The 25,523-nt window shown below is 45.9% G+C and overlaps 1 protein-coding gene and 2 pseudogenes across 5 annotated transcripts in view; 1 reads left to right on the forward strand and 2 right to left on the reverse strand.

The window, feature by feature from the left end:
* PTGR1 (prostaglandin reductase 1) overlaps window positions 1-7,527 on the reverse strand; it is a 32,403-nt gene extending 24,876 nt beyond the window's left edge. For 2 of the 5 annotated variants that reach the window (XM_058445274.1, XM_058445272.1), the window contains exons 1-4: window positions 7,475-7,527; window positions 5,149-5,264; window positions 2,040-2,085; window positions 777-833 (exon numbers count right to left, since the gene is read on the reverse strand). In XM_058445274.1, the coding sequence (XP_058301257.1) occupies window positions 777-833; window positions 2,040-2,085; window positions 5,149-5,254 (209 nt within the window). In that variant the 5' untranslated portion in view covers window positions 5,255-5,264; window positions 7,475-7,527. Of the gene's footprint in view, window positions 1-776; window positions 834-2,039; window positions 2,086-5,148; window positions 5,265-7,167; window positions 7,304-7,474 lie in introns of those variants that run through there. The other 3 variants (XM_058445275.1, XM_058445273.1, XM_032164864.2) reach the window with 3 other exon arrangements.
* Window positions 7,528-18,359: 10,832 nt separating this feature from the next.
* LOC116475454 (large ribosomal subunit protein eL8-like) lies at window positions 18,360-19,372 on the forward strand (annotated as a pseudogene).
* A 285-nt stretch (window positions 19,373-19,657) lies between these two features.
* LOC116475455 (leucine-rich repeat-containing protein 37A3-like) lies at window positions 19,658-25,216 on the reverse strand (annotated as a pseudogene).
* Between the last annotated feature and the right edge of the window lie 307 nt (window positions 25,217-25,523).

Genomic DNA, 25,523 nt, shown 5'->3' on the forward strand with positions numbered 1-25,523 from the left:
GGAGGCTGAGGCAGGAGAATGGCGTGAACCCGGGAGGCGGAGCTTGCAGTGAGCCGAGGTCACGCCACTACACTCCAGCCTGGGCGACAGAGCGAGACTCCGTCTCAAAAAAAAAAAAAAAGAAAGAAAAGACTGTGTTTGTGTTTTAAGGCTCTGTTAGAAATTACTGATGCACACACTATATTGTAAATTCTTATCTCTGTACTTCTGTACTTCTGCATACAGATGTTATGTTAAATAATTACTTCATCCCCATGTAACCATCTCACCTCATAATCAAATGACCCTAAATCCCTCACTAACCTACCCCCGCCCTCACTAAACTTAATAATAAATGCTGGTATATTCAGTGCATTGGTGGCACCGTGGAACCAGAAGGCGGTGACGCCCCTGGACCCAGCTTTCACTATCTTGTGTGTGTCTACTATTTCTCAACCTGCCGATCCACCTGGGAACAAAGAGAGAGCCCCGTTGCATTGTGGGCTGCTGGCCAGATCCCACAATAAATCATGACCTGGATGAATACTTTTTTTTTTTTTTTAGTAATTAAAAGTAAGGATAGCAAAGTGAAGCTGAAAAAATGACAATTTCACATCCTTCCCTCCTTTCCAGCTAGTCAGGAAGGGGACAGAATTTCCCAAGTTGATTCCAAGATCACACAGTGAGTGAACAACACAGGCTGAAGAAATTGTAGGAGTGATGGACAGAGACAGGACCCAGCAGGAGGTAAAGAGGAGAGATATTTTCCAAGCATTGGGACAAATGGAAATAATTACTTGGCCACTTGCTGCCCCATCATTGTATCACCTTCCTTCAATCTTTTGGCTACCAATCTGCAAAAAAAAAAAAAAAAGGTAAATAAATAAAATTCCATTCATAATACATAGGAACATCAGGGGACTGTTTTGAGTTTCAAGCCAAATGAAAAACTGCTGGGTAAGTGTATGCGGCAATAAAACCCAGACAGATGAAGGGCTACAACTAGGTGAGATGCAGGAGGAAAGCTGTTAGAGGAAGTTCTGCTCTGTGACCTCAGATAAGCACTCTGATTGGATTTTTTTATGAGTGAACACAAAAGTCTTACTGCCATGTTCAAGTAAAGATGAATTTTTACCAGTGACTTTAAAAGCAGAACCCAGGCACCATTGGGTAGTTATTACCCAAAACACTAGCTACACAAAAAGATGCCAATTAACATTTTTAAACTGTATTTTCCACTTAAGATTTGAATCTTTATCAATCAGCTATGAAAAAAATGTAAAAGAATGATGGCTATGTTATTTACCGAGGCAAAAAAATACTGAGGACTTAGTGGTCAATTAAAGGCTTTTGATTTCCTCCCCTCCCTGAGTTGTTTGCTGAGTATATAAGTTTGAGTCAACTGCAGATTCACCTACATTAAAAGAATACAGGTAAATGGAAGGCCAGAAAAGCTGATTTTAGTCTTAGCATCTTCCGCTATCCAAATTACTTGCCAGTAGTGAAATGCACAAATTGGGGTTTGGCTTCTTTTTTTTTTATGAGACGGGGTCTTGCTCTGTTACCTAGGCTGGAGTGCAGTGGCACGATCTTGGCTCACTGCAACCTCTGCCTCCCAGGCTCAAGTGATGTTTCTGCCTCATCCTCCTGAGTAGCTGGGACCACAGGCCTGCGCCACCATGCCTGGCTACCTTTTTTGTATTTTTAGTAGAGATGGGGTTTTGCCATGTTGCCCAGGCTTTATTTTTTTCTTTTAAGGTTTTTTTTTCCTTCTTTTTTTTTTTTTTTTTTGAAAGTAATTCTGTTGAGCAGTGACAGGCAAATTGTGCAGAGCAGATAGGAGATGGTTGGGACAAAGGGACTGAGGTGATCCCTCACTAAGCTACTTAGACCTTTGCCTGCAAAAGACGAGCATGCATGAATCCCATCACTGATACTGGCTGGGAGAAACAGAAGGAAAGTGACCATGTTTTAAGTCAGTTGGATATTTTAAAAGATGAACTACTTCCAAATAGCATTTAACACAGCATTAGCATTTTGAGGGGGGAAATAAATAATACCTCATGTAAGGATCCACGGTGAGGAACAAAGCTTCAAGCAGGACCTCTACAAAATAAAGCATTCCATAGGCAATTAGAAACTCAAGGCCTGAGAGGAACAATAGACGCTGAGCACCACTAGACAGGGGAGGGTGAGACAGGGACGAGGGTTGAGAAACTACCTATGAGGTACCATGCTCACTGCCTGGGTGACAGGATCATTCGCACACCAAACCTCAGCCACATGCAATTTACCCATATAACAACCCTGCATATGTACCCCTAAAACTAAAATAAATGTTGAAGAAAAAAACGGAACTCAAGGCCTGATGCCTTTGTTTTTGGCACTCTTTTTTTTTTTTTTTTTTTTGAGAGGGAGTCTTGCTCTGTCACCCAGGCTGGAGTTCAGTGGCGCCATCTCAGCTCATTGCAAGCTCTGCCTCCTGGGTTCATGCCATTCTCCTGCCTCAGCCTCCTGAGTAGCTGGGACTACAGGCGCCTGCCTCACAACGCCCAGCTAATTTTTTGTATTTTTAGTATAGACAGGTTTCACCGTGTTAGCCAGGATGGTCTCAATCTCCTGACCTTGTGATCCACCCGCCTCGGCCTCCTAAAGTGTTGGGATTACAGGCGTGAGCCACTGCGACCAGCCTCTTTTTTTTTTTTTTTTTTTTTGAGACCTAGTCTTGTTCTGTTGCCCAGGCTGGAGTGCAGTGGCTTGATCTTTGAACACTGCAACCTCCATCTCCCAGGTTCAGGTGATTCTCGTGCCTCAGCCTCCTGAGTAGCTGGGATTACAGGCACCCACCACCGCGCCCGGCTAATTTTTGTATTTTTAGTAGAGACGGGGTTTCACCGTGTTGGCCAGGCTCGTCTCGAACTTCTAACCTCAAGAGATCTGCCCACCTTGGCCTCCCGAAGTGCTGGGATTACAGGCATGAGCCACCATGCCCAGCCTGTTTTTGGTATTCTAAAAAAACACAGATAATACTTCTGCTTCAGGAATGTCTTCCCATCTCTGCTTCTATCGCAGAGACAAGAAGGGGTTCTCATTTTTGGCCCAGCCCAGTTAATAATAATAATAATAATAATGATAACAATAATAATGCTATTTACTCAGCACTCATTCCATGCTTTACATGAATTATGTCATTTGATATTCAACAAATATTGTTTCCACTTTATTTAAGGTTAGGTTAAGTAACTTGCCCAAGGCCACATTTAAACCATTATGTTACAGTGCTTACCATATGGTTTCATCGCCAGACCCACTTAGTGTGAGAGAACATGCATTTTGCTGGAGTGACTCTCATGTATACATTCTTTGGAATTTTGAATTTGAGTCATGGCCATCATAGCTTAGATGGGACTGATCACTTTGTCATGCTACTTGATTGCATCCCCTTTTCTCAAAAGCTTACCTACCTGTAAACACTCCTTAGAGACTCATCTTTTTTTTTTTTTTTTTTTGAGATGGAGTCTTCTTCTGTTGCCCAGGCTGGAGTGCAGTGGCGCGATCTTGGCTCACTGCAAGCTCCACCTCCCGGGTTCACACTATTCTCCTGCCTCAGCCTCCCGAATAGCTGGGGCTACAGGCGCTCACCACCACGCCCAGCTAATTTTTTGTATTTTTAGTAGAGATGGGGTTTCACCGTGTTAGCCAGGATGGTCTCGATCTCCTGAACTTGTGATCTGCCCGCCTCAGCCTCCCTAAGTTCTGGGATTACAGGTGTGAGCCACCACGCCCGGCCGAGACTCATCTTATAGTCTGAACTCTTCGTATAGCCACTGGGCAGTGCTTACCTCACTGCCATCATCAGGCTCATGAGGATAGAGAGGACATCCTCCCCACAGTCTAGTCAAAGCCACAAAGAGTAGTGCACTCAAGCATGAATTTCAATTATCAATGAAAGCAGGGGAATCCTGCCACGTGACATCGAGGATTCACACTGAGAACCCTGGAAAGGTCTTTGTGGCAGATTGCAAAATGGCCACAAATAACTCTCACCCTTGTGTGCTGGTCTCCTTGCCACTTCTCCCATCAAGAAATCTATTTTCTGCCTCTCGAATCTGAGGTTGGTTTTGTGATTTGCTTTGACCATGGGATATTAGCAAACGTGGCACAAGTAGAGGCTTGAAAAGCACTTGCACAGTGGAGCATGGTGGCTCACAGCTTTAATCCCAGCAGTTTGTGAGGTCAAGGCAGGCTGATCATCTAAGGTCAGGAGTTCAAGACCAGCCTGGCAAAGATGGGAAACCCCGTTTCTACTAAAAATGCAAACATTAAGGCCGGGCACTGTGGCTCACGCCTGTAATCCCAGCACTTTGGGAGGCCGAGGCAGGTGGATCACCTGAGGTCAGGAGTTCGAGACCAGCCTGGCCAACATGGTGAAACTCCGTCTCTGCTAAAAAAAAAATATATATATTAGCCGGTCATGTTGGTGGGTGCCTGTAATCCCAGCTACTCAGGAGGCTGAGGCAGGGAGAATCACTTGAACCTGGGAGGCAAAGGTTGCAGTGAGCAGAGATTGCTCCACTGCACTCCAGCCTGGGTGACAGAGCAAGACTCCGTCTCAAAAAGAATACAAAAATTAGGGGGGCATGGTGGCGCACACCTGTAATCCCAGCTACTCAGGAGGCTGAGGCAAGAGAATCGCTTGGACCCAGAAGGCAGAGGTTGCAGTGAGCCAAAATCACACCACTGCACTCCAACTTGGGCAACAGAGCAAGACACTGTCTCGAAAAAAAAAAAAAAAGAGAGAGAGAAAGTGCTTGGACATTGGAGCTTGCCAACTCCTGCTGCTCTAGATCTATGGGGCTACTATAAGAACAGAGCTCAAACTAGCCTGCTAGAAAGGCCACATAGATGAGAACTAAGGCATGCACCCCAACAGAAAGCCTGCTAACCAGCAGACATGTGAGCAAGGCCCATCCTAAATTAACCATTTACCCCAGATGAGACCTAAGAAGAACCAGCCAGCTTAACTCAGCCCAAATTGCCAACCCAAAGAATTGTGAACCAATAAACCATTGTTGCTTAAAGTCACTAAACTTTGGGGTAGTTTGTTATGCAACAAAAGCTAACTGATACAGTCCCTTCCAACTCTGAAATATTTTTAGTATGACTTGCCTCCATTTTTTAAGGGTGGTAGCTCAGCTGTCTTCAACTCAAAGTCACTATTAGTAGGATAGCCAACAAAGTGCTTCTTCAGGGTCCACGTCTTAGTACGAACCATCCTGAAGCTCCTAGAACACAGTAAATATGTAGTCAACTGCCATGAAGTGACTGCATTCTAACAGTTCCCTAGCCATCGAACTGAGACCAGATAGCACAGCTACAATATCCTCAAATCCCATCATTATCGTATCACGCCAACCACGTTCATTTAACCTTTACTATGTTTCTGGTGCTGTGCTAAGCACTTCATATAGATTACATCATTTTATCCTTATAACTTCCCTATCAGATAGACATTAGTATCATTGCCAGTGTACGGATGAGGAAACTGAGGTTTAAAGAAATCTTCAAGACAAGGAAAAAATATAAATCAACAAAGAAATTCTTCCCAGCCACTGCTAGGCTAGAGTTTCTCTATGGCACTGAACAGTTACCGGGAGTGCGAATATTCCATTCCGTTTCTCATCTCACATGGAGTGAATTCTAAGAAAAAGCATCAAACACAAAGAATCCAGTAGATAGAAGTCCATTCACCTCTTTCAGATGGAAAGAGCCAGGCATTTCAAGGCAGTCTCAGAACTCCTGAAAACCACCGGGGGGCGCCGCTGCTCCGCCCCATTTTCAAGTGCGTTTTTTTTTTTTTTTTTTTTTAAATACTTTTTTTTCTCTCTTTCTTGTAGAGAGGAGCCTCACTGTGTTGCCTAGGCGATCCGCCCGCCTCGGTCTCCCAAAGTGCTGGGATTACAGGTGTGAGCCACTTGCACTCAGCCATCGGGTGCGAATTTTCTTTGGCCCAGGAGGGATTTGAGTTTAGACTCCACACCAAACTGATTTTGAGCTGTAAACGCTACACCAAAGCAAGGGAAGATGATGAAGGCTGCCCCGAGCTGCGAGTTCAGGACTTTCTGCTTGGACTGAACTCTGCCGAATCACTTGGGACCTGCGCCTTCCCGCGGGTGCATCCGATACAAACAATCCAGTTACGAAACGATTTGGAGCTGCCAGTGACCTCCCCAGCTCCCCCACCGGTGCCGCGGGGAGGGGACACGGGTGGCCTGGAGGGAGCACTCCCGCATTGCGAGGGATCCAGGGGGGCAGTCCGATCTGCAGCCCAGGGTTGTTCCTTCTTTTCTTTTTTTTAAATTAAGACTTTTTTCTGTGTGTGTGTGTGCGTGTGAAGGAGTCTCGCTCTGTCGCCCAGGCTGGAGTGCAATGGCGCGATCTCAGCTCACTGCAACCTCCGCCTCCCGGGTTCAAGCGATTCTCCTGTCTCAGCCTCCTGAGTAGCTGGGATTACAGGCGCCCGCCACCAGGACCGGCTAATTTTTGTATTTTTAGTAGAGACGGGGTTTCCCCATGTTGGCCAGACTGGTCTAGAACTCCTGAGCTCACATGATCCTCCCGCCTCGACCTTCCATAGTACTGGGATTACAGGCGTGAGCCCCCGCGCCCGGCCCTACGTGTCATTTTTACGGTGAGACATTTGCAGTTTACTCTGTTATTTCGAAATACACATTATTGGCTCTAGTCACTCTGCTGTGCAACAGATCTCAGAACCTACTCCTCTCGTCTCTGAACTTTGTACCCTTTGGCCAACAAGCCCCCATTCCCGCCCCCGAACCCGCTCCCATCCTCCGGCAACCATCATTCTAGTCGTTATTTCTGTGAGTTCAACTTGTTTAGAGTCCACACATCTTTGTCCCTTTCCCCAAAAAAGCAACCGCTGGGCTTCCAAACTCGCTACAAGTCCAGAAGCCCTCCTGGAAAGGGTCTGGCCGCAGAGGGGCGAGGTCCCGGGAAGGTCTCGCCCGCCCGAGGAGGGGGCACGGCGCGGCGCCCGGCCTTTGCCCGCTCGCCCTTTGCTCCCACCCTCGCTGCCCGCCACCGCCACCGCCACCCGCTGCCCGCGTGCCCATTCCTGAATCCCCACCCCGATCTTTCTTCTTCTACCCTCCCCCAGTTGTGCAGTACCGCAAGTTCCCTGGCCAGCCCCTTCCCGGGTGCAGGCAGCTACCAGGTGTCCCGGGTTGTAACCAAGCTTTCCTATTCCCTCCGGCGCACGGCTCCAAGCTCTCCAAGGAACTGCAGGGCCGGGAGGCGTCGGGACCTCGGCTCCCAAGATCCTCCGAGGGCAAGACCCAGCGGTCATTTCGGCGTAAGGGGAGGAGGTCTAAGCGCAAACCTCCTCCACTGGGGAGTCTAGAAACTTGGCAGGAAGAAAGCAAGGGGGTTAGAGGAGGGAGAAAAGGGAAGGAAAGAAAGCAGGAAGTCTACTTACAAGAGCCCGAAGGTTCCACTGCCTGGGGAAGGCGGCTGGGACTGCGCGGCTGGGGGCCCGGGGTCCGGCTTATGACAGGTCCCAGGAGAGGGTGGGGCCACCCCAGGGCGGAGCTGCTTCTTTAGGGTGAGAGCCCCGACCCCGTAAAGGTCACAGGAGGAAAACCAGGGTCCGGGAAATCTGAGTGCGTTTGTGCTTGTGTGTGTGTATGTGTGCGCGCGTGTATCTGTGTGTGCCTATGTGCATATGCACGCGCGTGTGTGTGCGTGCGTGTGTGTGTGTGTGTGTGTGTGTGTAGGGGGGTTGGGGACTTCTGATAGTAAAACCCCTAACAGAGCTTTGTCCAGGTGACACTGGACCTGTGCCTGGGGTCCTCATTTGGAGCCCGGGGGAAATATGCCCCGTGGGGGAACCAGCCCTGGCATCTGCCAAGCAGGCCAAAAGGGGCCAAAGGCAGGGCCTGGGGCGGCCGCAGCCCTAATAAGCCCCCGGTGCTGGTTCCGATCCCTGGGCTCCCCGTCAGCCCGGCCGCTTGCCCGCAGTGCAAGCTTTCGCCCAGTGCTGGGGTGCAGACACCCTGCCTGTCTGTCCCCAGTTCGCCTGCTGAACACCTACTCGCCTTCCACCAGCCAATTCAAGGTCACCTCTGTGAACCCTTGCCAGACTCCCCCAGGCAGGAGTGAGCACTCTTGCCACTGAGGCACCCCACTCATCACACCCTAGCAAACATCAGGCCTTGACTCGGCCTCTGCAAGGAGAGGTGGTCTCAGGCAGGGGTTGAACGTGAAGCTAAGTCGTTGGTATTAGACGGCTGCAGGTTCGAAGCCTGCACCTGCCACTTACTAGTGGTGTAGCTTTCAAAGACTTACTTACCTTCTCCTTGCCTCACTCAGTCCAGCCATCTGCAAGATGGGGATAAGAAGAATGCCTAACTCCCAGTCATTATGAAGATTAAATGTCTTTAATTTATTTATTTAATTTTAATTATTTTGAGGTCTTGTTCTGTCACCCAGGCTGGAGTGCAATGGTGGGTATCATAGTTCATTGCAGCCTTGAACTCCTGGACTCAGGTGATCCTCCTTCAGCCTCCCTAGAAGCTGGGATTATAGGCCCACCACCACATCTGGCTCAGTGTCTCTCCTTGTAAGGATACCCGTCATATTGGATGAGAGCCCCACTTGTCAGCCTCAGTTTAACTTAACCACGTCTTTGAAGGCCTTGTCTTCAAATACTGTCAAATGGATTAGGGCTCGTGAATATGGCCTCATTTAACCTTAATTACCTCTTTAAAGGCCCCATCTCCAAATATAGTTACATTCTGAGTACTGGGACTTGGGGATTTTAACACATGAAATTGGGGAAGACACAGTTCAGCCCATAACAGAGTGTGTGGAGCAAGTGTGGTGGATGCATACCACAGGATATATGCAGCATCAGAAGCACTGGGTTCAATGTACATAAAGAAACTTGGATGGACCCTAAAAACACAATGCCGAGAGTTGAATTCTTCATACTCATCAGAGTTTGTGGCACTTTATCCCCACCGGTCTGCTAAATTCTTTCTTTCTCACTCTCTCTCTCTCTCTCATTAATTTATGTAACTTCGAACAAAACAAAACTCCATTCCCAGGCTGGGTGCTGTGGCTCATGCCTGTAATCCTAGCACTTTTGGAGTCCGAGACAAAAGAACCACTTGAGGCCAAGCATTCCAGACTTGCGTGGGCAACATAGCTTTAACCTGGGAGGTGGGGGCTGCAGCGGCTGCGATCCTGGCACTGCACTCTAGCCTGGGTGTCTAAGTGAGATCCTGTCTTGAAAGAAAACCAAAAAAACTCCATTCTCTGCTTTTCTCCTCCTACTATAGGCAACTACTGTGATGTGTTTGATGTGCATACAGTTTTTTTTTTCCATGTTCTTACATAATGTGCACTGTGGGCATATACTTTTAATTTATAGAAACGGTATTGGGTTACATATCTCATTCTGCTTCTCTTTTTTTTTTCTTTTAAGATAACTTATTATAGAATCACTCTGTTTCTTTTGGATATTAGAAGTGTTAATAAAATTGCAGGCATAAAAATCTTTGCAAAGTAAGAATAACAGAAAAAAGTGCCGGAAAACACAGAGTGGCTCACATATTTACTCACTTGTCCTTAAATTGAAGATACAGATAAGATTGGGCCACACCAGGTCAAACAAAATCTCTTTCCCATCATGATGACTCAGTCAGTCTTAAAGGCTGCAGTTTGTCAAGTCATGGTGATTAAGTTAAATCATGGCTGTTACATACTCGCATACAGAGAGTTAGAATATGGAATAAAGGATCAAGGAAAAAGATTTTCCTTTGCTTTACCCTAAGATAAAACTCTGTTCAATTCAGTTCTCTGATTTTAGGTTTCAATGAGTTCTGATCTAACTGTGGGGGAAACAGTTCACTTAAAACAATAAAGTAGTAACAAACAAGTAATTTAAAAATGCTTTTTATCAAATAATTCAGACAATACAGATGTTTACACTATAAAAAGCAAAAGTCATTGTTAATCTGTTTGATGGAAATTTCTTCTGGATTTTTTTTTGTACTTTAAAAACAGACAGACTTGGTCAGGGGCGGTGGCTCATGCCTATAATCCCAGCACTTTGGGAGGCCAAGGCAGGTGGATCACTTGATGTCAGGAGTTTGAGACCAGCCTGGCCAACATGGTGAAACCCCATCCCTACTAAAACTACAAAAATTAGCTGGGCATGGTGGTGGGCGTCTGTAGTCCCAGCTCCTTGGGAGGCTGAGGCTGGAGAATCACTTGAATACAGGAGGTGGAGGTTGCAGTGAGGCAAGATCATGCCACTGCACTCCAACCTGGGCGACAGAGCAAGACTCTGTCTCAAAAACAAACAAACAAACAAACAAAAACAGACAGACTTGTCCCCCACTTTTTTCTCTACAACTTCCATTTCATTGGTCTGGTGGGATAATGCTTGAGAAATATAACAACAAACGTAATATTTTTCTCATAATTGCAGGAATTCCTGAATACATGTGGGACAATGTGTTTGAAGAGATATTGATTATCCTCTCTGCACAGCACAGAGGAGATGCAATCTTGCACTAGAATAGCCCTTGGTATCCAGTATTTCTAGTTCTCATGATGACCCAAGGAAGGGTCATCAACAGGTTCGCATGCCCACTGCATAGTAATAGACTAATTACACTAAGACAGCAGGGATGCAGCAAAGAAAGAGTTTAATGATTACAGGGCACCCAGCAAGGAAGTGGAAGGAAATCATCAAATCTATCTCCCAAGAAGTACTGGCCCGGGGCTTTAAGAGGATTGTGGAGAGTGAGGGGCTGGAAAATTGGGGTTGCTGGTGGGTTGGGGCAAGGGGGATAAAATCATCACAAAGTGGAAACTGTATTTTTTGATGAGGTAGCTCCTTGGGGAGTCCTTCAGGTCAGCTGCATCAGTGGGGTCCTTCAGCTGACATCAGTAATTTCATCCGTATGCAGGACCTGAAGGAATATCTCAAAGTGAAAACAACATTTCATAATGTTCGAGTTGCTATTTAAAGAGCAGTTAAGGTGAACTATAATCTTGTAACTGGGTCTAGTGATTCTAGAACAATAGGCACCAAAGTGTGAGGAAGCAGATGGGAGAGTGTGCCGAGTTAATGATGAATGCTGAACATGCTGCCAGCTTGGTTTGTTTTTGTTTCTCCCTCCCTCCCTTCTTTCCTGATTAATTTTATATATTTTTTGAGATGGAGTCTCGCTCTGTCTCCCAGGCTGGGGTGCAGTGGCATGATCTCGGCTCACTGCAACCTCTACCTCCCAGGTTCAAGGAATTCTCCTGTCTCAGCCTCCTGAGTAGCTGGGCCTACAGGCACACGCCACCACACCCGGCTAATTTTTGTATTTTTAGTAGAGACAGAGTTTCACCATATTGGTCAGGCTGGTCGTGAACTCCTGACCTCAGGTGATCCACCTGCCTCGGCCTCCCAAAGTACTGGGATTACAGGTGTGAGCCACTGTGCCTGGCCTAATTTTATAAAGTTTATAGGGACAGTTTCAGAAGCACATATTACCATCATCTTCCTTGGAGCCTCAGGAAACTGAAATTCTGAGAGGTAAAACAACATACACAAGATCACATAGCTAGTCAGTAGCAGGGTTGAGATTTGAATCTCAGTCCATGTCAAAGTCCTACACTTTTCTCTGTTCCATTCATGTTGATAGCCCAATTCTGTTGCTGTTGGGGGTGCCACTATGCTGCGGATCTATTGGACTGAACGAAGGGGGCGAACGCGGGAATAAAAGACAATAGACAAAAGAGTATAGTTGGAAGAAGGAGTCAGGGGGCACCTAGCCTCTAGTGGACAAGGGCCCTGAGCTTTACACAGCCCTCCGTGTTTATTAGGTAAAAGAGATAGCGAGAAGCGGGGGTGATTGTTGGGTAATTGTCAGTGGGCCGTTTGGTTCACAGCAGGTTTGCGAGACTGCATCCTTTGAACGATAGGCGCTAATTTTCTCACTAGGTAACTTTGGGGGAACTCACCCCCAATATTTCAACGTGGGTTGTTTCTATTTTCCGTAAGTGTCGGCCGGTCTGAGAAATAAAGAGAAAGAGTACAAAGAGTACAAAAGAGCCCGGCACCAGGGAGTGACATCGCTCAGCAAAGCTTTTGGTGGCAGGACAGTGTGAGTTTGCCCACAGCCTGCATTCATGATAAACAATTTGCTGTTTGATCATATAGCCTCCAGCGGAATGCTGAGTTGGTCATGTCCCATGGGCCTTCGGCTCCTTGCACATTCAGCCTTCCAGTACAGGTGAAGTAGATTCCTTTTGTAGGTAAGAACAAACTTAAGGAAGGTTACTAATGAGATTTCTGTAAACCCCTATCAGTGATGTCATTTCTGGCATGCAAACATGCTGCATGTCTTGGAATGTCATCTCATCCTAGCTTCCCCTTCCAGCCTCTCCTTCTACCGTCCTGTCTCCACGTGAGTAGTGTCTGCTATAATTCTGTGGCGGGACTTCTGCCTTTTGGTGGATGGCTGGGCTGGGACAAGGGCAACGAAAGTACAAAAATACCCTGAAACATCCTTTTGCGTCAGTCAGTAAGAAAGTGTGCAAAATATGATAGAAACACAAAAGAGTAGGGGATGTGTCAAAAGGAACGCAGAAACCACCTTAAAGGAGCTTCCATTGGCCAAATCTAAGACAATCTGCACATAAAAGCCAGCAATAAAATTAGCATTTTATTATTGTAGCACCCTACAATTAACCATAGCAATTAACATGTTAACGGTTAACCCTTAACAGTTTAAGGTAAAAATCAATCAATCAATAAGTAACAGAAAATATGTTAATGGATGAACATATTTTACCACCCCTAAAGTAAGTTACCAAGAGTTCATAAACACAGAAGTAAGAAAAGGAGGGCTGGGCTCGGCGGCTCACGCCTGCAATCCCAGGACTTTGGGAGGCCAAGGTGGGTGGATCATTTGAGGCCAGGAGTCCAAGATCACCCTGGCCAACATGACGAAACCCCATCTCTTCTAACAACACAAAAGTTAGCCTGGCATGGTGGCACACACCTATAGTCCCAGCTACTATGGAGGCTAAGGCACGAGAATCGCTTGAGCCTGAGAGGCGGAGGTTGCAGTGAGCTGAGATCGCATCACTGCACTCCAGCCTGGGTCACAGAGTGAGAGAGATTCTGTTTCAAGGAAAAAAAAAAAAAAATCCTGACAGTAGAATGCCACAGTTTTGAAACCATTTATTAATAATTGACTCAGGCAAGAATCATGAAAGCTAAAAGAAGGTGAAAGTTGAATAAGGAACAGAGTGTTTACATGTTCTAAACGTATCTCTTTGCAGATTGTTTATTAAAGGGGAAAAAGGTAACTTTACAGTGGAAAAAACTGACAGATAAGAGGTCAAAGTCAATATTATTAATGAGACCAACAGATATTCTCTGTGCTTTCTCATATTATGCCTTGAGAAGGTCACGACATCAATTCTGTGGTTTCCTGACTGAAATACATAATCTGGATTTAGCCATGAGGAAACAGCAGACAAACTCAAATTGGGGGACCTTCTACAAAACAGCTAGTTTGTAAGCTTCAAAAGTGTCAAGGTCATGGAGTCAAAGAAAGGTTGAGGAATTGTTAAAGAGATACGGTAACGAGATGAACCTGAATTACATGGCTGGGGAGGGGCGCAGATAATTATAAAGATCATGGTTGAAACAACGGGTAAAATTTGAATATGAACTAAAGATTAGATCAGGAGTTGGCAAACTGGCCAAATCCAGCCTACTGCCTATTTTTGTACAGCCTGCAAGGTAATAATGGTTTTTACATTTTAAAAATATTATAGTAGGCTGGGTGTGGTGGCTCAAGCCTGTCATCCCAGCACTTTGGGAGGCTGAAGCGCGCGGATCACGAGGTCAGGAGATGGAGACCATCCTGGCTAACATGGTGACATCCCGTCTCTACTAAAAATACAAAAAAAAAAAAAAAAAAAAAAAAATTTGCAGGGTGTGGTGGCGGGCACCTGTAGTCCCAGCAACTCAGGAGGCGGAGGCAGGAGAATGGCGTGAACCCGGGAGGCGGAACTTGCAGTGAGCCAAGATTGCGCCACTGCACTCCAGTCTGGGCAACACAGCAAGACTCCATCTCAAAAAAAAAAAAAAAAAAGAAAAGAAATAGCATGAAGATCAGAGCTATCTTCTTGCACCTGCCATCTTTCAAGTGCATTTAGCTTAACTAGTCTGTGCACCAGTCTAGCATATTTTAACCTCATCAGTGGTAACAGAATGTTAAGAAGCTTGATGTAGCCAGTCCACAATGTACACAGATATCAAAACATCATGTTGTACTCCATAAATATTTATAATTTGTACTTGTTAATTAAAATAAAATTTAAAAATATAACTAGGTGCAGTGTTTCTGTGTCCAGGAATTTGTGGGATGAGAGGAAGGTAAATTTAAATTGAGAGCCTCCCCATGGTTCTAATCCACTTGGGCAGAATCTCTCTGAAGCAGCCTCTGACTTGGCAATTTTCTAGGAAAGAATTAGGGAATGGTGGCCGGGTGCATTGGGTCACTCCTGTCATCCCATAACTTTGGGGGACCAAAGTGAGAGGATTGCTTGAACTCAAGAGTTCAAGACCAGCATGGGCAACATAGTGAGAAACTCATCCGTACCAAAAAATTCTAAAAATTACTTGGGTGTGGTGGGGCACGCCTGTAGTTCCAGCTACTTGAGAGGTTGAGGTGGGAGGCTCACCTGAAGCTTGGGAGATTGTGGCTGCAGTGTGCTATGATTGTGCCACCGCCTTCCAGCATGGCTGACAAAGTGAGACTGTCTAAAAAAAAAGGAAAAAAAAGAATTAGAGAATGAATCAGGAATAGGATTAATCAAAGTTTTTTTACTTTTCTTTTTTTTTTTTTTTTCTGAGATGGAGTTTTTCTCTTGTTGCCCAGGCTGGAGTGCAATGGTGTAATCTCAGCTCACTGCAACCTCCATCTCCTGGGTTCAAACAATTATCCTGCCTCAGACTCCCAAGTAGCTGGAATTATAGGCATGCGCCACTACACCCAGCTAATTTTTGTATTTTCGTAGAGATGGGGTTTTGCCATGTTGGTCACACTGGTCTCGAACTCCTGACCTCAGGTGATCCACCAGCCTCGGCTTCCCAAAGTACTGGGATGACAAGCATGAGCCACCACACCTGGCCATAGATTTTTTTTTTAACTGCCCCCCCCCCCCCGACCCGCCACAGCCTTATTAATTTGCTTATTTTAAGTTGTGAGTATATGCAAATGATGTTTTCTTTTCTTTTTTCTTCTTTTTTTTTTTTTTTTGAGACATTCTCACTCTGTAACCCAGGCTGGAGTGCAGTGGCACAATCTCGGCTCACTGCAACTTCCACTTCCCAGGTTCAAGCGATTCTCGTGCCTCAGCCTCCCGAGTAGCTGGGATTACAGGCATGAGCCACTATGCCCAGCTAATTTTTTTTTTTTTTTTTTTTTTTGGGAGTGCAGTGGCGCAATCTCGGCTCACTGCAAGCTCCGCCTCCCGGCTTCACGCCATTCTCCTGCCTCAGCCTCTCCGAGTAGCTGGGACTACAGGCGCCCGCCACCACGCCCGGCTAATTTTTTGTATATTTTTAGTAGAGACGGGGTTTCACCGTGGTCTCGATCTCCTGACCTCGTGATCCGCCCGCCTCGGCCTCCCAAAGTGCTGGGATTACAAGCGTGAGCCACCGCGCCCGGCCATTAATTTTTGTATTTTTAGTAGAGACTGGGTTCCGCCATGTTGGCCAGGCTGGTCGGAAACTCCTGAACTCAGGTGATCTGCTTGCCTTGGCCTCCCAGAGTTTTGGGATTATAGGCGTGAGCCACCGCGCCCCGCCAATGTTTAACTTTTCTCATTAAATACCTTGCAGAAAGACCCACAAGTATTTGTATACGTGGTGGGCAGAGCAGAAAAACTGGATTTAAATGCTGGTTTGTCTTTTGACAGCTATGTACCTTTGGGTAAGACATGTTTTTTCGCAGAGTTTGTTGCTTCATTTTATCACAGGGTAGTACATATGTGTCCATAAGCTTGACTTGTGACATAATGTATATGAAAACAATGTCTTCAAAGTGCTAGACAAATTAGGGTATATTATTATTGATATTGTTATAAATAAAGTTTTGGTGCCACAAAAGAAATAGCACTCTAATATAAAATTTTCTTTTTAATTCTCAGCAAGGCGAGTGACTTCTATAGAAGGGTGCCCCCTTACGGATGGAGCAATGGTGAGTGCATGCCTGGACAAGGGAGGGGAAGGGGTTCTTATCCCTGACGCACGTGGTCCCTGCTGCTGTGTCGTTCCCCTGTTGGCTAGGGTTAGACCGCACAGGCTAAACTAATTCCGACTGGCTAATTTAAAGAGAGTGACGGGGTGAATGGTTTGGCAGGGAAAAATGTTTATGGCAGAGCAGGAAATCGGAATGAGTCAGGGTGGAGAATGAGCAGGTGATTGGAATGAGTTAGGGTGGAGGCAATCGAAAAAGGTTGCTTTACGAGGAAGTTAAGTTTAAAAGTAGAAGGCAAAGAATTGAACGTACAAACATATTGATTCTTTGAAGAGAAATTTAGAACTTAAATCTAACAATATAGGGACCAAAGTGCTCTGTGATAGGAAAACTTTCAAGGAGAGAAAGAGCAGCTGACTGTATTCAATTTTCTCCATTTGCTCCCCAGGGCCACTCTCCAGCCTGCTCAGCATAAACTGGACCCCTGCCCTCAAGCTTCTGCCTGGTTTTGGTGGAGGTCTGATGCTTGTTGATTCTCCCTGTAGGTTACTGCAGGTTGACTATGTCCCTCTAGCAAAAGCCACAGCTCTTTCAGGCAACCCCTGGGCGCGCCTCCCTCCCCTGACTCCTTCAGGCCCAAGGGGGAGCTTCTCAGGCTTCACTGGTTTCCCTGTTCCTTGCACACTGCCCTTTGGGTGGGTACAACATCTGTTTCCTGCTGGGAGACTGCTCAGTCTGATTTATGTATTTATGATAAAAAAGGGATGAAAGTACATTGATTTTGAAAGAGAAAATGCGTTTGAAAAGTTCTAGACAAATGGTGTAAATTAATGAAAATTGGAAAAGGACCCCTCCACCTCCATCAAAAAAAAAAAAGGACATATGGAAGTAAAATGACATTTCGCCCTGTCACCATTCTAAGTATGTACATCACAACTCCCCATCATATAAAGGAATTTTTTCATCCTGAAATGTAAACAAAAAGAAAAACTAGGGTTAACACCCAGTATACTGCTAGACCCCCAAAAAATGTGTTACTGGACCAACAGGTTCTTATGCTTGCTGTCCAGTAACAGATCAATATACAAAGCCAGCAGGGTTTGCAGCAGAGAAAGAGTTTAATGATCTTAGGGTGGCCAAGCTAGGAAATGGGAGGAGATCCTCAAATCTGTCTTGCCAAGGAGTTCTGGGCTGGGGCTTTTAAGGCGATTGTGGAGGGGAGGGGCTGGAAAATTGGGGTCATTGATTAATTGGGATAAAGGGGATGAAATCATCAGGATGTGGACGCCACATTCTTTGGTGAGTTGGCTTCTTGTGGGGTCCTTCAGACCAGCTGGCATCTGTAGTTTCACTCGTGTGCAGGATCTGAAAGAATATCTCAAATGGAAAACCTGACATATCACAATGTTCAAGATGTTATCTACAGAGCAGTTCTAAGGAGAGCTATAATCTTGTAATGGGGTGTTCCAGAAAACCTCTCAAACCATGTTTTTCCTCTGCTCTCACACCACCACAACAGCAATCATTAACACAGAAGAAGGCTTCTGTGACCAAATGTGTGGGGATTTCTTCCCACCACCAAGGGAGTAATTAATTCTGCAGTGAACACCAGCTGGGTGTTCTCCAAATCAATTTCAACACTGCCTACCTGGAGGCAGATCCCACAGGTTGAAGGCTCAGGGGAAACCAACATGAACATGGACATCATGCTGTTTGCTGTGCCATAAGTGATAAAGTCCTTTGCCTCTGATCCAGAAGTCTTGTGTCTTCTGTCAGCATCCATGAAACTGAGGCAGGCTAACTTGTTGGCTTTCAAGGGAAGGCAAAAATCTCAGTCCCTTCACTGTTCTTGACAATTATAAAGTACAAAGACATGCAGTCATATTTAAAGAAGCACAATTTGGCAGCCAAAAGTAGTTAAAACGCTACCTCAGGACTTCTTGTACAGGGGAGGGGGCCAGGCAGCCATTAGACAGCCGTTAGACAGCCATTAGACTGCTGTAAGCCATTAGACAGCACAGCCCAACCCAAGGCTTTACAAATCCTGGAGTAGTCTCTCTCCTCCCACTACTGTCCAAGATGCCAAAAGGAAAGAAAGCAAAGGGGAAGAAGGTGGCTCCGGCCCCTGCTGTCATGAAGAAGTAGGAAGCCAAGAAAGTGGTGAATCCCCTGTTTGAGAAAAGGCCTAAGAATTTTGGCATTGGACAGGACATCTAGCCCAAAAGAGACCTCACTCGCTTTGTGAAATGGCCCTGCTATCTCAGGTTGCAGCGGCAGAGAGCCATCCTCTATAAGCGACTGAAAGTGCCTCCTGCGATTAACCAGTTCACCCAGGCCATGGACCGCCAAACAGCTATTCAGCTGCTTAGGCTGGCCCACAAGTACAGACCAGAGACAAAGCAGGAGAAGAAGCAGAGGCTGTTGGCCCGGGGCCGAGAAGGAAGCTGCTGGCAAAGGGGACGTCCCTACTAAAAGACCACCTGTCCTTCCAGCAGGAGTTAACACCGTCACCACCTTGGTGGAGAACAAGAAAGCTCAGCTGCTGGTGAATGCACACAACGTGGATCCCATTGAGCTGGTTGTCTTCTTGCCTGCCCTGTGTCATAAAATGGGGGTCTCTTACTGCATTATCAAGGGGAAGGCAAGACTGGGCCGTCTAGTCCACAGGAAGACCTGCACCACTGTCGCCTTCACATAGGTGAACTAAGAAGACCAAGGCGCTTTGGCTAAGCTGGTGGAAGCTATCGGGACCAATTACAACAACAGATATATGATGAGATCCACCGTCACTGGCGAGGCAACGTCCTGGGTCCCAAGTCTGTGGCTCGCATTGCCAAGTTTGAAAAGGCAAAGGCTAAAGAAGTTGCCACTAAACTGTACGCTGTGGAGTTTTCTGTACATAAAAATAATTACAATAATACAAAAAAAAAATCCTGGAATACACATTGCAGTAAAAGAACAAAGCATACCTCAGCCTTAAACAACTGAAGAAGAATGTCAAGTAGTAGCAGGTGGGCAAGTGGCTTTGATTTTCAGTTTGTGGGTTCTGAATCCACAGAAAGACAGGATTGCATTCTGAAAACCTGAATTAATTATTGTCCTTACTTCAATGAGACAGAAAATTATAATGAAAATCATCACTATGCAGAGCTTAATAGCTTGCAGTGAATGCCAAGAATGAGTTCTCAGACAATTCCAGCTGAGTGGGGCGGGGGGCAGCTCTTCTAAGAAAGTCCGCCCCAGTACCCATCCACCAAGTATTTATTGAAAGGGCTTGTTAAACCACAAACATTCACTAGATGTCTTTTTTGAGGTCAGGTCGTGAGACACCTGTGGCCTTGTAAGAGCACTCAAACTGCATTCTCAGAAGGCTGTTTTCAGCGTTCCTTATCACACCACACACTCCACTCCCTGTCCTGTTTTCAGGGTTAAGGAGTTTCATTCTCATGCACAAATAACATACACACAGTGCCTCATTATTTTCCATGTCCTGACCTCAAATGCCTTGTACGTAAGCTTGAATATGTTGCTGTGTGCCCCACACACACTATCTTTTTTTATTTTTATTTTTTGAGATGGGGTCTCGCTTTGTCACCCAGGCTGGAGTGCAATGGCACGATCTCGGCTCACTGCAACCTCCGCCTCCCCGGTTCAAGCGATTCTCCTGCCTCAGCCTCCTGAGTAGCTAGGATTACAAGCACACACTACCACGCCCAGCTAATTTTTGTATTTTTAGTAGAGACGGGGTTTCACCATGTTGGTCAGGCTGGTCTCAAACTCCTGACCTCGTGATCCACCCACCTCGGCCTCCAAAAGTGTTGGGATTACAGGCATGAGCCACCATGCCCGGCCCCCACACACTACCGTAGTCACAGTTGAACGGAGTTCCAGTGGAATCTGCCTCAGCAGGATGATGGTATGTTGTGTTTTCAGAGACGGTGCCTTCTGGCATAGTAGTGTTTTCCATACAAATGTTTTTTTCAAAGTGAGTTTGTTGTTATAGCCATATCCTGGAACTTTTTTAGTGAGCTAAAAAAAAAAAAAAAAAGGAAAGAAGAAGAATTTTGAAAAACAAAGAGGATGAAGAGGATGAAAGCTAACTATTCAAAACCCCAGTATTACAGGTGAGTAGCTTACAGGTTCTTTTTTATTTCTTTGAGACAGGGTCTCACTCTGTTGCCTGGGCTGGATGGAGTACAGTGGTGCGATCACAGTTCACTACACACTCTATCTCCCTGGGCTCAGGTGATCCTCCCACCTCAGCCTCCCAAGTAGCTGGGACTACAGGCACTTGTCATCACACCCAGCTAATCTTTGTATTTTTTCTGGAGACAGGGTTTCACTATGTTGACCAATCTGGTCTCAAACTCCTGACCTCAAGTGATCCACACACCTCAGCCTCCCAAAGTGCTAGGATTACAGGCGTGAGCCTTTGCTCCTGGCCTACAGTTTATCTTGTGTACTAATCTATTTCACTCTCTAAATGAGCAAAGTGGGAGATCATTGTCATGGCCAAAGTTACATGGCCAAGACAAGCTACGGTCTGGGGTCCCAGGTTCTCCTGTGTGGGCACTTTCCTGGCATTTGCTAAATGATGGGAAAGTCTGGGTCTCATGTTTCTGTGTGGTCCTCACCTCACGCAACTTCTGCTCTTTCTGTTCACTCTGGGCTTCTGTGCTCTCGTTGATACAGTTCTCAATTCTTGCTGCTCACCGAGAAGCTTCATCAGGAGGCCTCTCCTAGAGATGAGCTTGGCACAGGCCAGTTGCACATGGGTCTCAGCGCAGTCTGTCTTCAAGGTCCGGATAACATGAGAAACAAGACTTCTCACATCATTCTTGGGGATGAGGGACCGTAGCTGCTGGTTTAGCTGAATTTCAAACTGGTCACCTGGGGATGAGAGCAATGGGTAATTGAAGCTTTTGGGCTCGGGGGACAGGTCAGTGCCCACGTTGTTGTATTCCCATTGTGTTTCATTGGTTTGTTTAACAGTTGTCTCTAAGTTTAACGCAGTCCCAGTGGAATCCGCCTCAGGAGGATGATTGTAGGTTGTGTTTTCAGAGATGGTGCCTTCTGGCATAGTAGCATTTTCCATAAAAATGTTTTCTTCAAAGGCATTTCTTGCAGTGGTGTTTTCTACATTAGTGTTTTCTATAAAAGGTTCTGAAAAGGCAAATACTTTTGGAAAAGGATTTTCCTGAGGACTCAGGTCCCCTAAAGATGAAAAATCCCTCGCTGCAGAGAATGGAGGCCTCTTTGCAAGCATCAGTCTATTGAGCGAACTTTTCTTTCTGAACTTTTGACTCTTTTTGACCTTGGGTGTTCTGTGGACCACACGGGAGTGAGTTTTATGAAAACAATAGTTTTTCTGGAATGTACGATTGGTTTAGCAGCCTTCATATTTTTAACTCTAGCCCTTGCATCTTCTAAAACTAAAAAGGTGTAGGTTAAGTCTTTCGATCTGTTTCTGACCTCAGAGAGGGCTTTTGCAGGGGTGGAGGCAGAAGGCACGCCCATGGAGAAGGGTTTCAGCAAAGAGGAGACTGCGGCCTTATGCTCTTGGATTGAATGAAGGCTTGGTGTAGACAGCATTTCCCGCTAACTTATCCGGCCCCTGCACCACGTGAGGCTGTTCCAGCTCCCTTGGGGCTGGACTCCCGAGCCACCCTGTTCCCTCCTGAGGCTCTGCTTTCCCACCTCTTTGAAGTGCCTTTTCTGGATGCTCCTTGGGCCCATGAAGACTCTGTTCACTCTCTGCAGGCTTTTGCCTATACTTTGAATCTTTGCCAGGCTATTTTCCTGTGGTTGGACAGTTTCTAATTTCTTTTCAAATATTTGGCATTTAAATTTGTTACCTAGAAGGCTGGGCTGTATAAGCATGGCAGTTTATTTTTTTTCCCTTTTAACTTCATTGATTTTTTTTCTTGAATTTCTGCATCTAACACATTTTCCAGAAAATATAGCTTTCTCAATTTATTTTCATAAGTTGAGTCGTTGGATGCAGGTGGAAGAGAGGGGCTCTTTGTATTGTTTTTCAAAATACCCAGGAGCCTATCTCCATCTTATACATTTGAAAAAAACAGGTAACAACATTGATTCCACATCTTCTAGATTTCCCCCTGAGAAATAAGGCAGTATGTAGTTTAGTGCATCACTTTCATCATTGGTGTCTAGCTGCTCACTCCCGAAGCCTGACAAGTTGATGCCATTGCTGTCTGAGGGCGCCTCCGGCTCAATAGTCAGCTCAGTGCTCGTGTGCTTCTTCCGGGCTTTAACACCTTCATGAATGCTCCGTCTGGATTCCTTACAGATGCTTCTTCAACTGTCAAAAAAGAAGAGCCTGCTCTGATAATGAAAGACGATGGGACGGCATGTGTCAGTCCACAGCTGTATGCCCCAGTCACACAGAGTAGTCAGTAATCATTCAAGTGCCATTCAGAGAGGAGAAACATACACCTAATCCTAAACCTATGAAATGGCAACAACAAAAAGAGGAAAAGACATCTTTTGAAAACATGGCCACCTACTTGGAACATTCCATATTGTGACATAGGGTTATGCCATAGCGTGCTTAGGATTATTCCATTGATCCCCAGGGTCCAATTGTCCAGAGCTCAGTCAAAGCCCAAGGTGGAAGACAAGTGCTTCCCTGATGAGCTGGCCTCTCTGCAGACTGCTCTGTACCCTGTGCTGTCCTGCCTCAGATGCAGAGAGAACACAAGGCTCCCTCTCTCCTTGTCCTCGGTGTGCCTGTGTTCCTGCTACCATCACAGCTGAATGCAATGAAAGGCGGTCCTCTGAGAGGAGCAGGGGCAGAGATGCTAAAGTGGAGGCCCCCTCCCATTGCTGATAGATTCTCATCTGGCATGCTTTCCATCCACCCACCCCATTCTCTGCTCCCGCATATCGTAGCCCCATCACAGAATACTGGGTGGGGCATAGTGGCTCACGCGCGTAATCCCAGCACTCTGGGAGGCTGAGTCAGGAGGATCACTTGAGTCCAGGAGTTTGAGACCAGCCTGGGCAGCATGGTGGAATCCCATTTCTACAAACAAACAAACAAAAAATACAAAAAATAGCCAGGCCTGGTGGTGCATGCCTATAGTTCCAGCTACTTAGGAGGCTGAGGCAGGAGGATTGCTTAAGTCTGGGAGGTTGAGGCTGCAGTTAGCCATGATCATGCCACTGCACTCCAGCCTGGGTGATAGAGTAAGACCCTGTCTCAAACAAACAACCTGTCTTATTGTACAGTCATGCACCATCCAGTCTCTCCCCAGTGCCACTATGGTCCCCAGCTTATCTCCTGGTTTGGAGGGTACTTTTTTTTTTTAATTTTCATCTCACTTCATTTTATCTGGTAAAACCAGGACTTCAGGAATAAAGTAGAACTGTACATTTCTCCAATCTCTTCTGCTCCTTTCAGAAATATCTCCAACTCAGGAGATATGGAAATTACCTTCTTTTCTTAAATTATGTGGTAATATTTTTGTCTGTTACTAAAATAATAAAAAGACATGCTCGACACACAATTAACCATATGGCAATAAGTCTTTTTTATCAACTCAGGAAATAATTCTTGAACTACTTTTTGTTCAGAGAAAAAGTGCAGGATCTAGCGAAGTAATGTGGTTACTCAGGGTATCACTGAGCGTGCCCAGTTGTTCCTATTCTTTCCTTTCCCAAGTTTGTCAAGTGTCTCTGAGGACTCAGTCAAGTGTCTCTGAAGACTTACCCTTCCCATTATTCTACCAAACCTAAACCTAAATTCAGCCCAACTGGAGACATTAAATTCTCTAGGTTTTCTAGGGTCACAGCATTAAGAGTCTAGACAGCCTTGAGATAAGTACCAAGTTTATATAACATGAGTTAATAAAATAAATGGTCACAAGGACTCTTCCATTCAGTGTAGATTAACAACTATTTGCACACAGGCTTAAGCAGGACCAGCAAAGTGGAAAAATATTTCACTAGTAGTATTTGTTCGTGTCCCAAGAAAATCTAGAAAACAACATCTTTTTAATTGACATGTCAATAAATATAAACTACTATATTATTTATAATGTTAAGCTACCTGAAGCATGCCTCCCCTGATTCTGTGGCATTCTTTGGAAGAGATCATGGTTGTATTCACAATATCTGTAGTCTTCGTGTGCACGATCTCCAAGTGGCCGCTTTCTCTGACCATCAAAAAAATTGTCTGAATGATAATATCGGGAACCAGAGTCTCCATTTTCAACAGCAAAACTAACTTCTGTTACAAACGACTGAGAAGAACCATACTCTCTAGGGACATCTGCTAGACTTCTGGCAAGATAAGGTGCAGATAATTTGTTGCTTTCTCTTCTCATTATTTCATGAGATGTTCTTTGAATTGGAGTTCTAAGGAAACTCTGGTTTCTTGAAACTACTCCATCTCCAGAAGTTGAAAAGGCATTAGGGCTTGAATCTGGAAGACAGATATCAGTTCGTCTTGGAATTGTTGGACCATGCCGGATGAATGAAGGCATAAGATTCTGAAGCAGAGGCGACGTCTCCTTCTTCACCTACTTCCCCTGCACCTCGGCCGGCTTGGACACTTCGTTTTTGGTTTTCTTTCGGGACGGCGTCCTTCTCGACGAGGCCCGAGGCTGTGCTGAACTGCCTCCCTAGGGCTTCGCGCCGGGGGCCAGCCGTCTCCGCCGCCACCTCCGCCGGCGCCACCGCCTCCTTCCCTCCCGAGCCGCCGCCTGTCCGGAGCCCGGGGTCGCCCGCAGGGACTGCGGCATGTTCAGGGCGCTCTGGAGGGTACTTTAATGACTCTTGGAATCTACTTCTACCTGGCTATCACCCCACCTGGCCACAAAGGTTTGAAGATAACTTGCATTTCTATACCTCCTCCAATATCTCCATTGGTTCCTGCCCTTACCACCCAGCATGCTGTGCACAACTCCTAGCATCTTATTCTAGAACACACCATTTCATAGCAACTATAGTTTTATCCCTATTACTTCCTCAGTCCATGCAGTACCACTGACATCCTGATGGGTGAGTTGCTCCTAAGAGAAATATAAGCTACCAAGGACATCCAGGAAAACCCCTGGAGGAACAAACCTATTAGAAGAAGTATGTGAGGCCGGGCGCGGTGGCTCACACCTATATTCCCAGCACTTTGGGAGACCAAGGCGGGAGGATCACGAGGTCAGGAGTTCAAGACCAGCCTGGCCAACATAGTGAAACCCCATCTCTACTAAAAATACAAAAATT

This window comes from Hylobates moloch, unplaced genomic scaffold (genome assembly GCF_009828535.3).
Source record: "Hylobates moloch isolate HMO894 unplaced genomic scaffold, HMol_V3 SCAFFOLD_10, whole genome shotgun sequence".
In the NCBI taxonomy this organism is placed as follows: Eukaryota; Metazoa; Chordata; class Mammalia; order Primates; family Hylobatidae; genus Hylobates; species Hylobates moloch.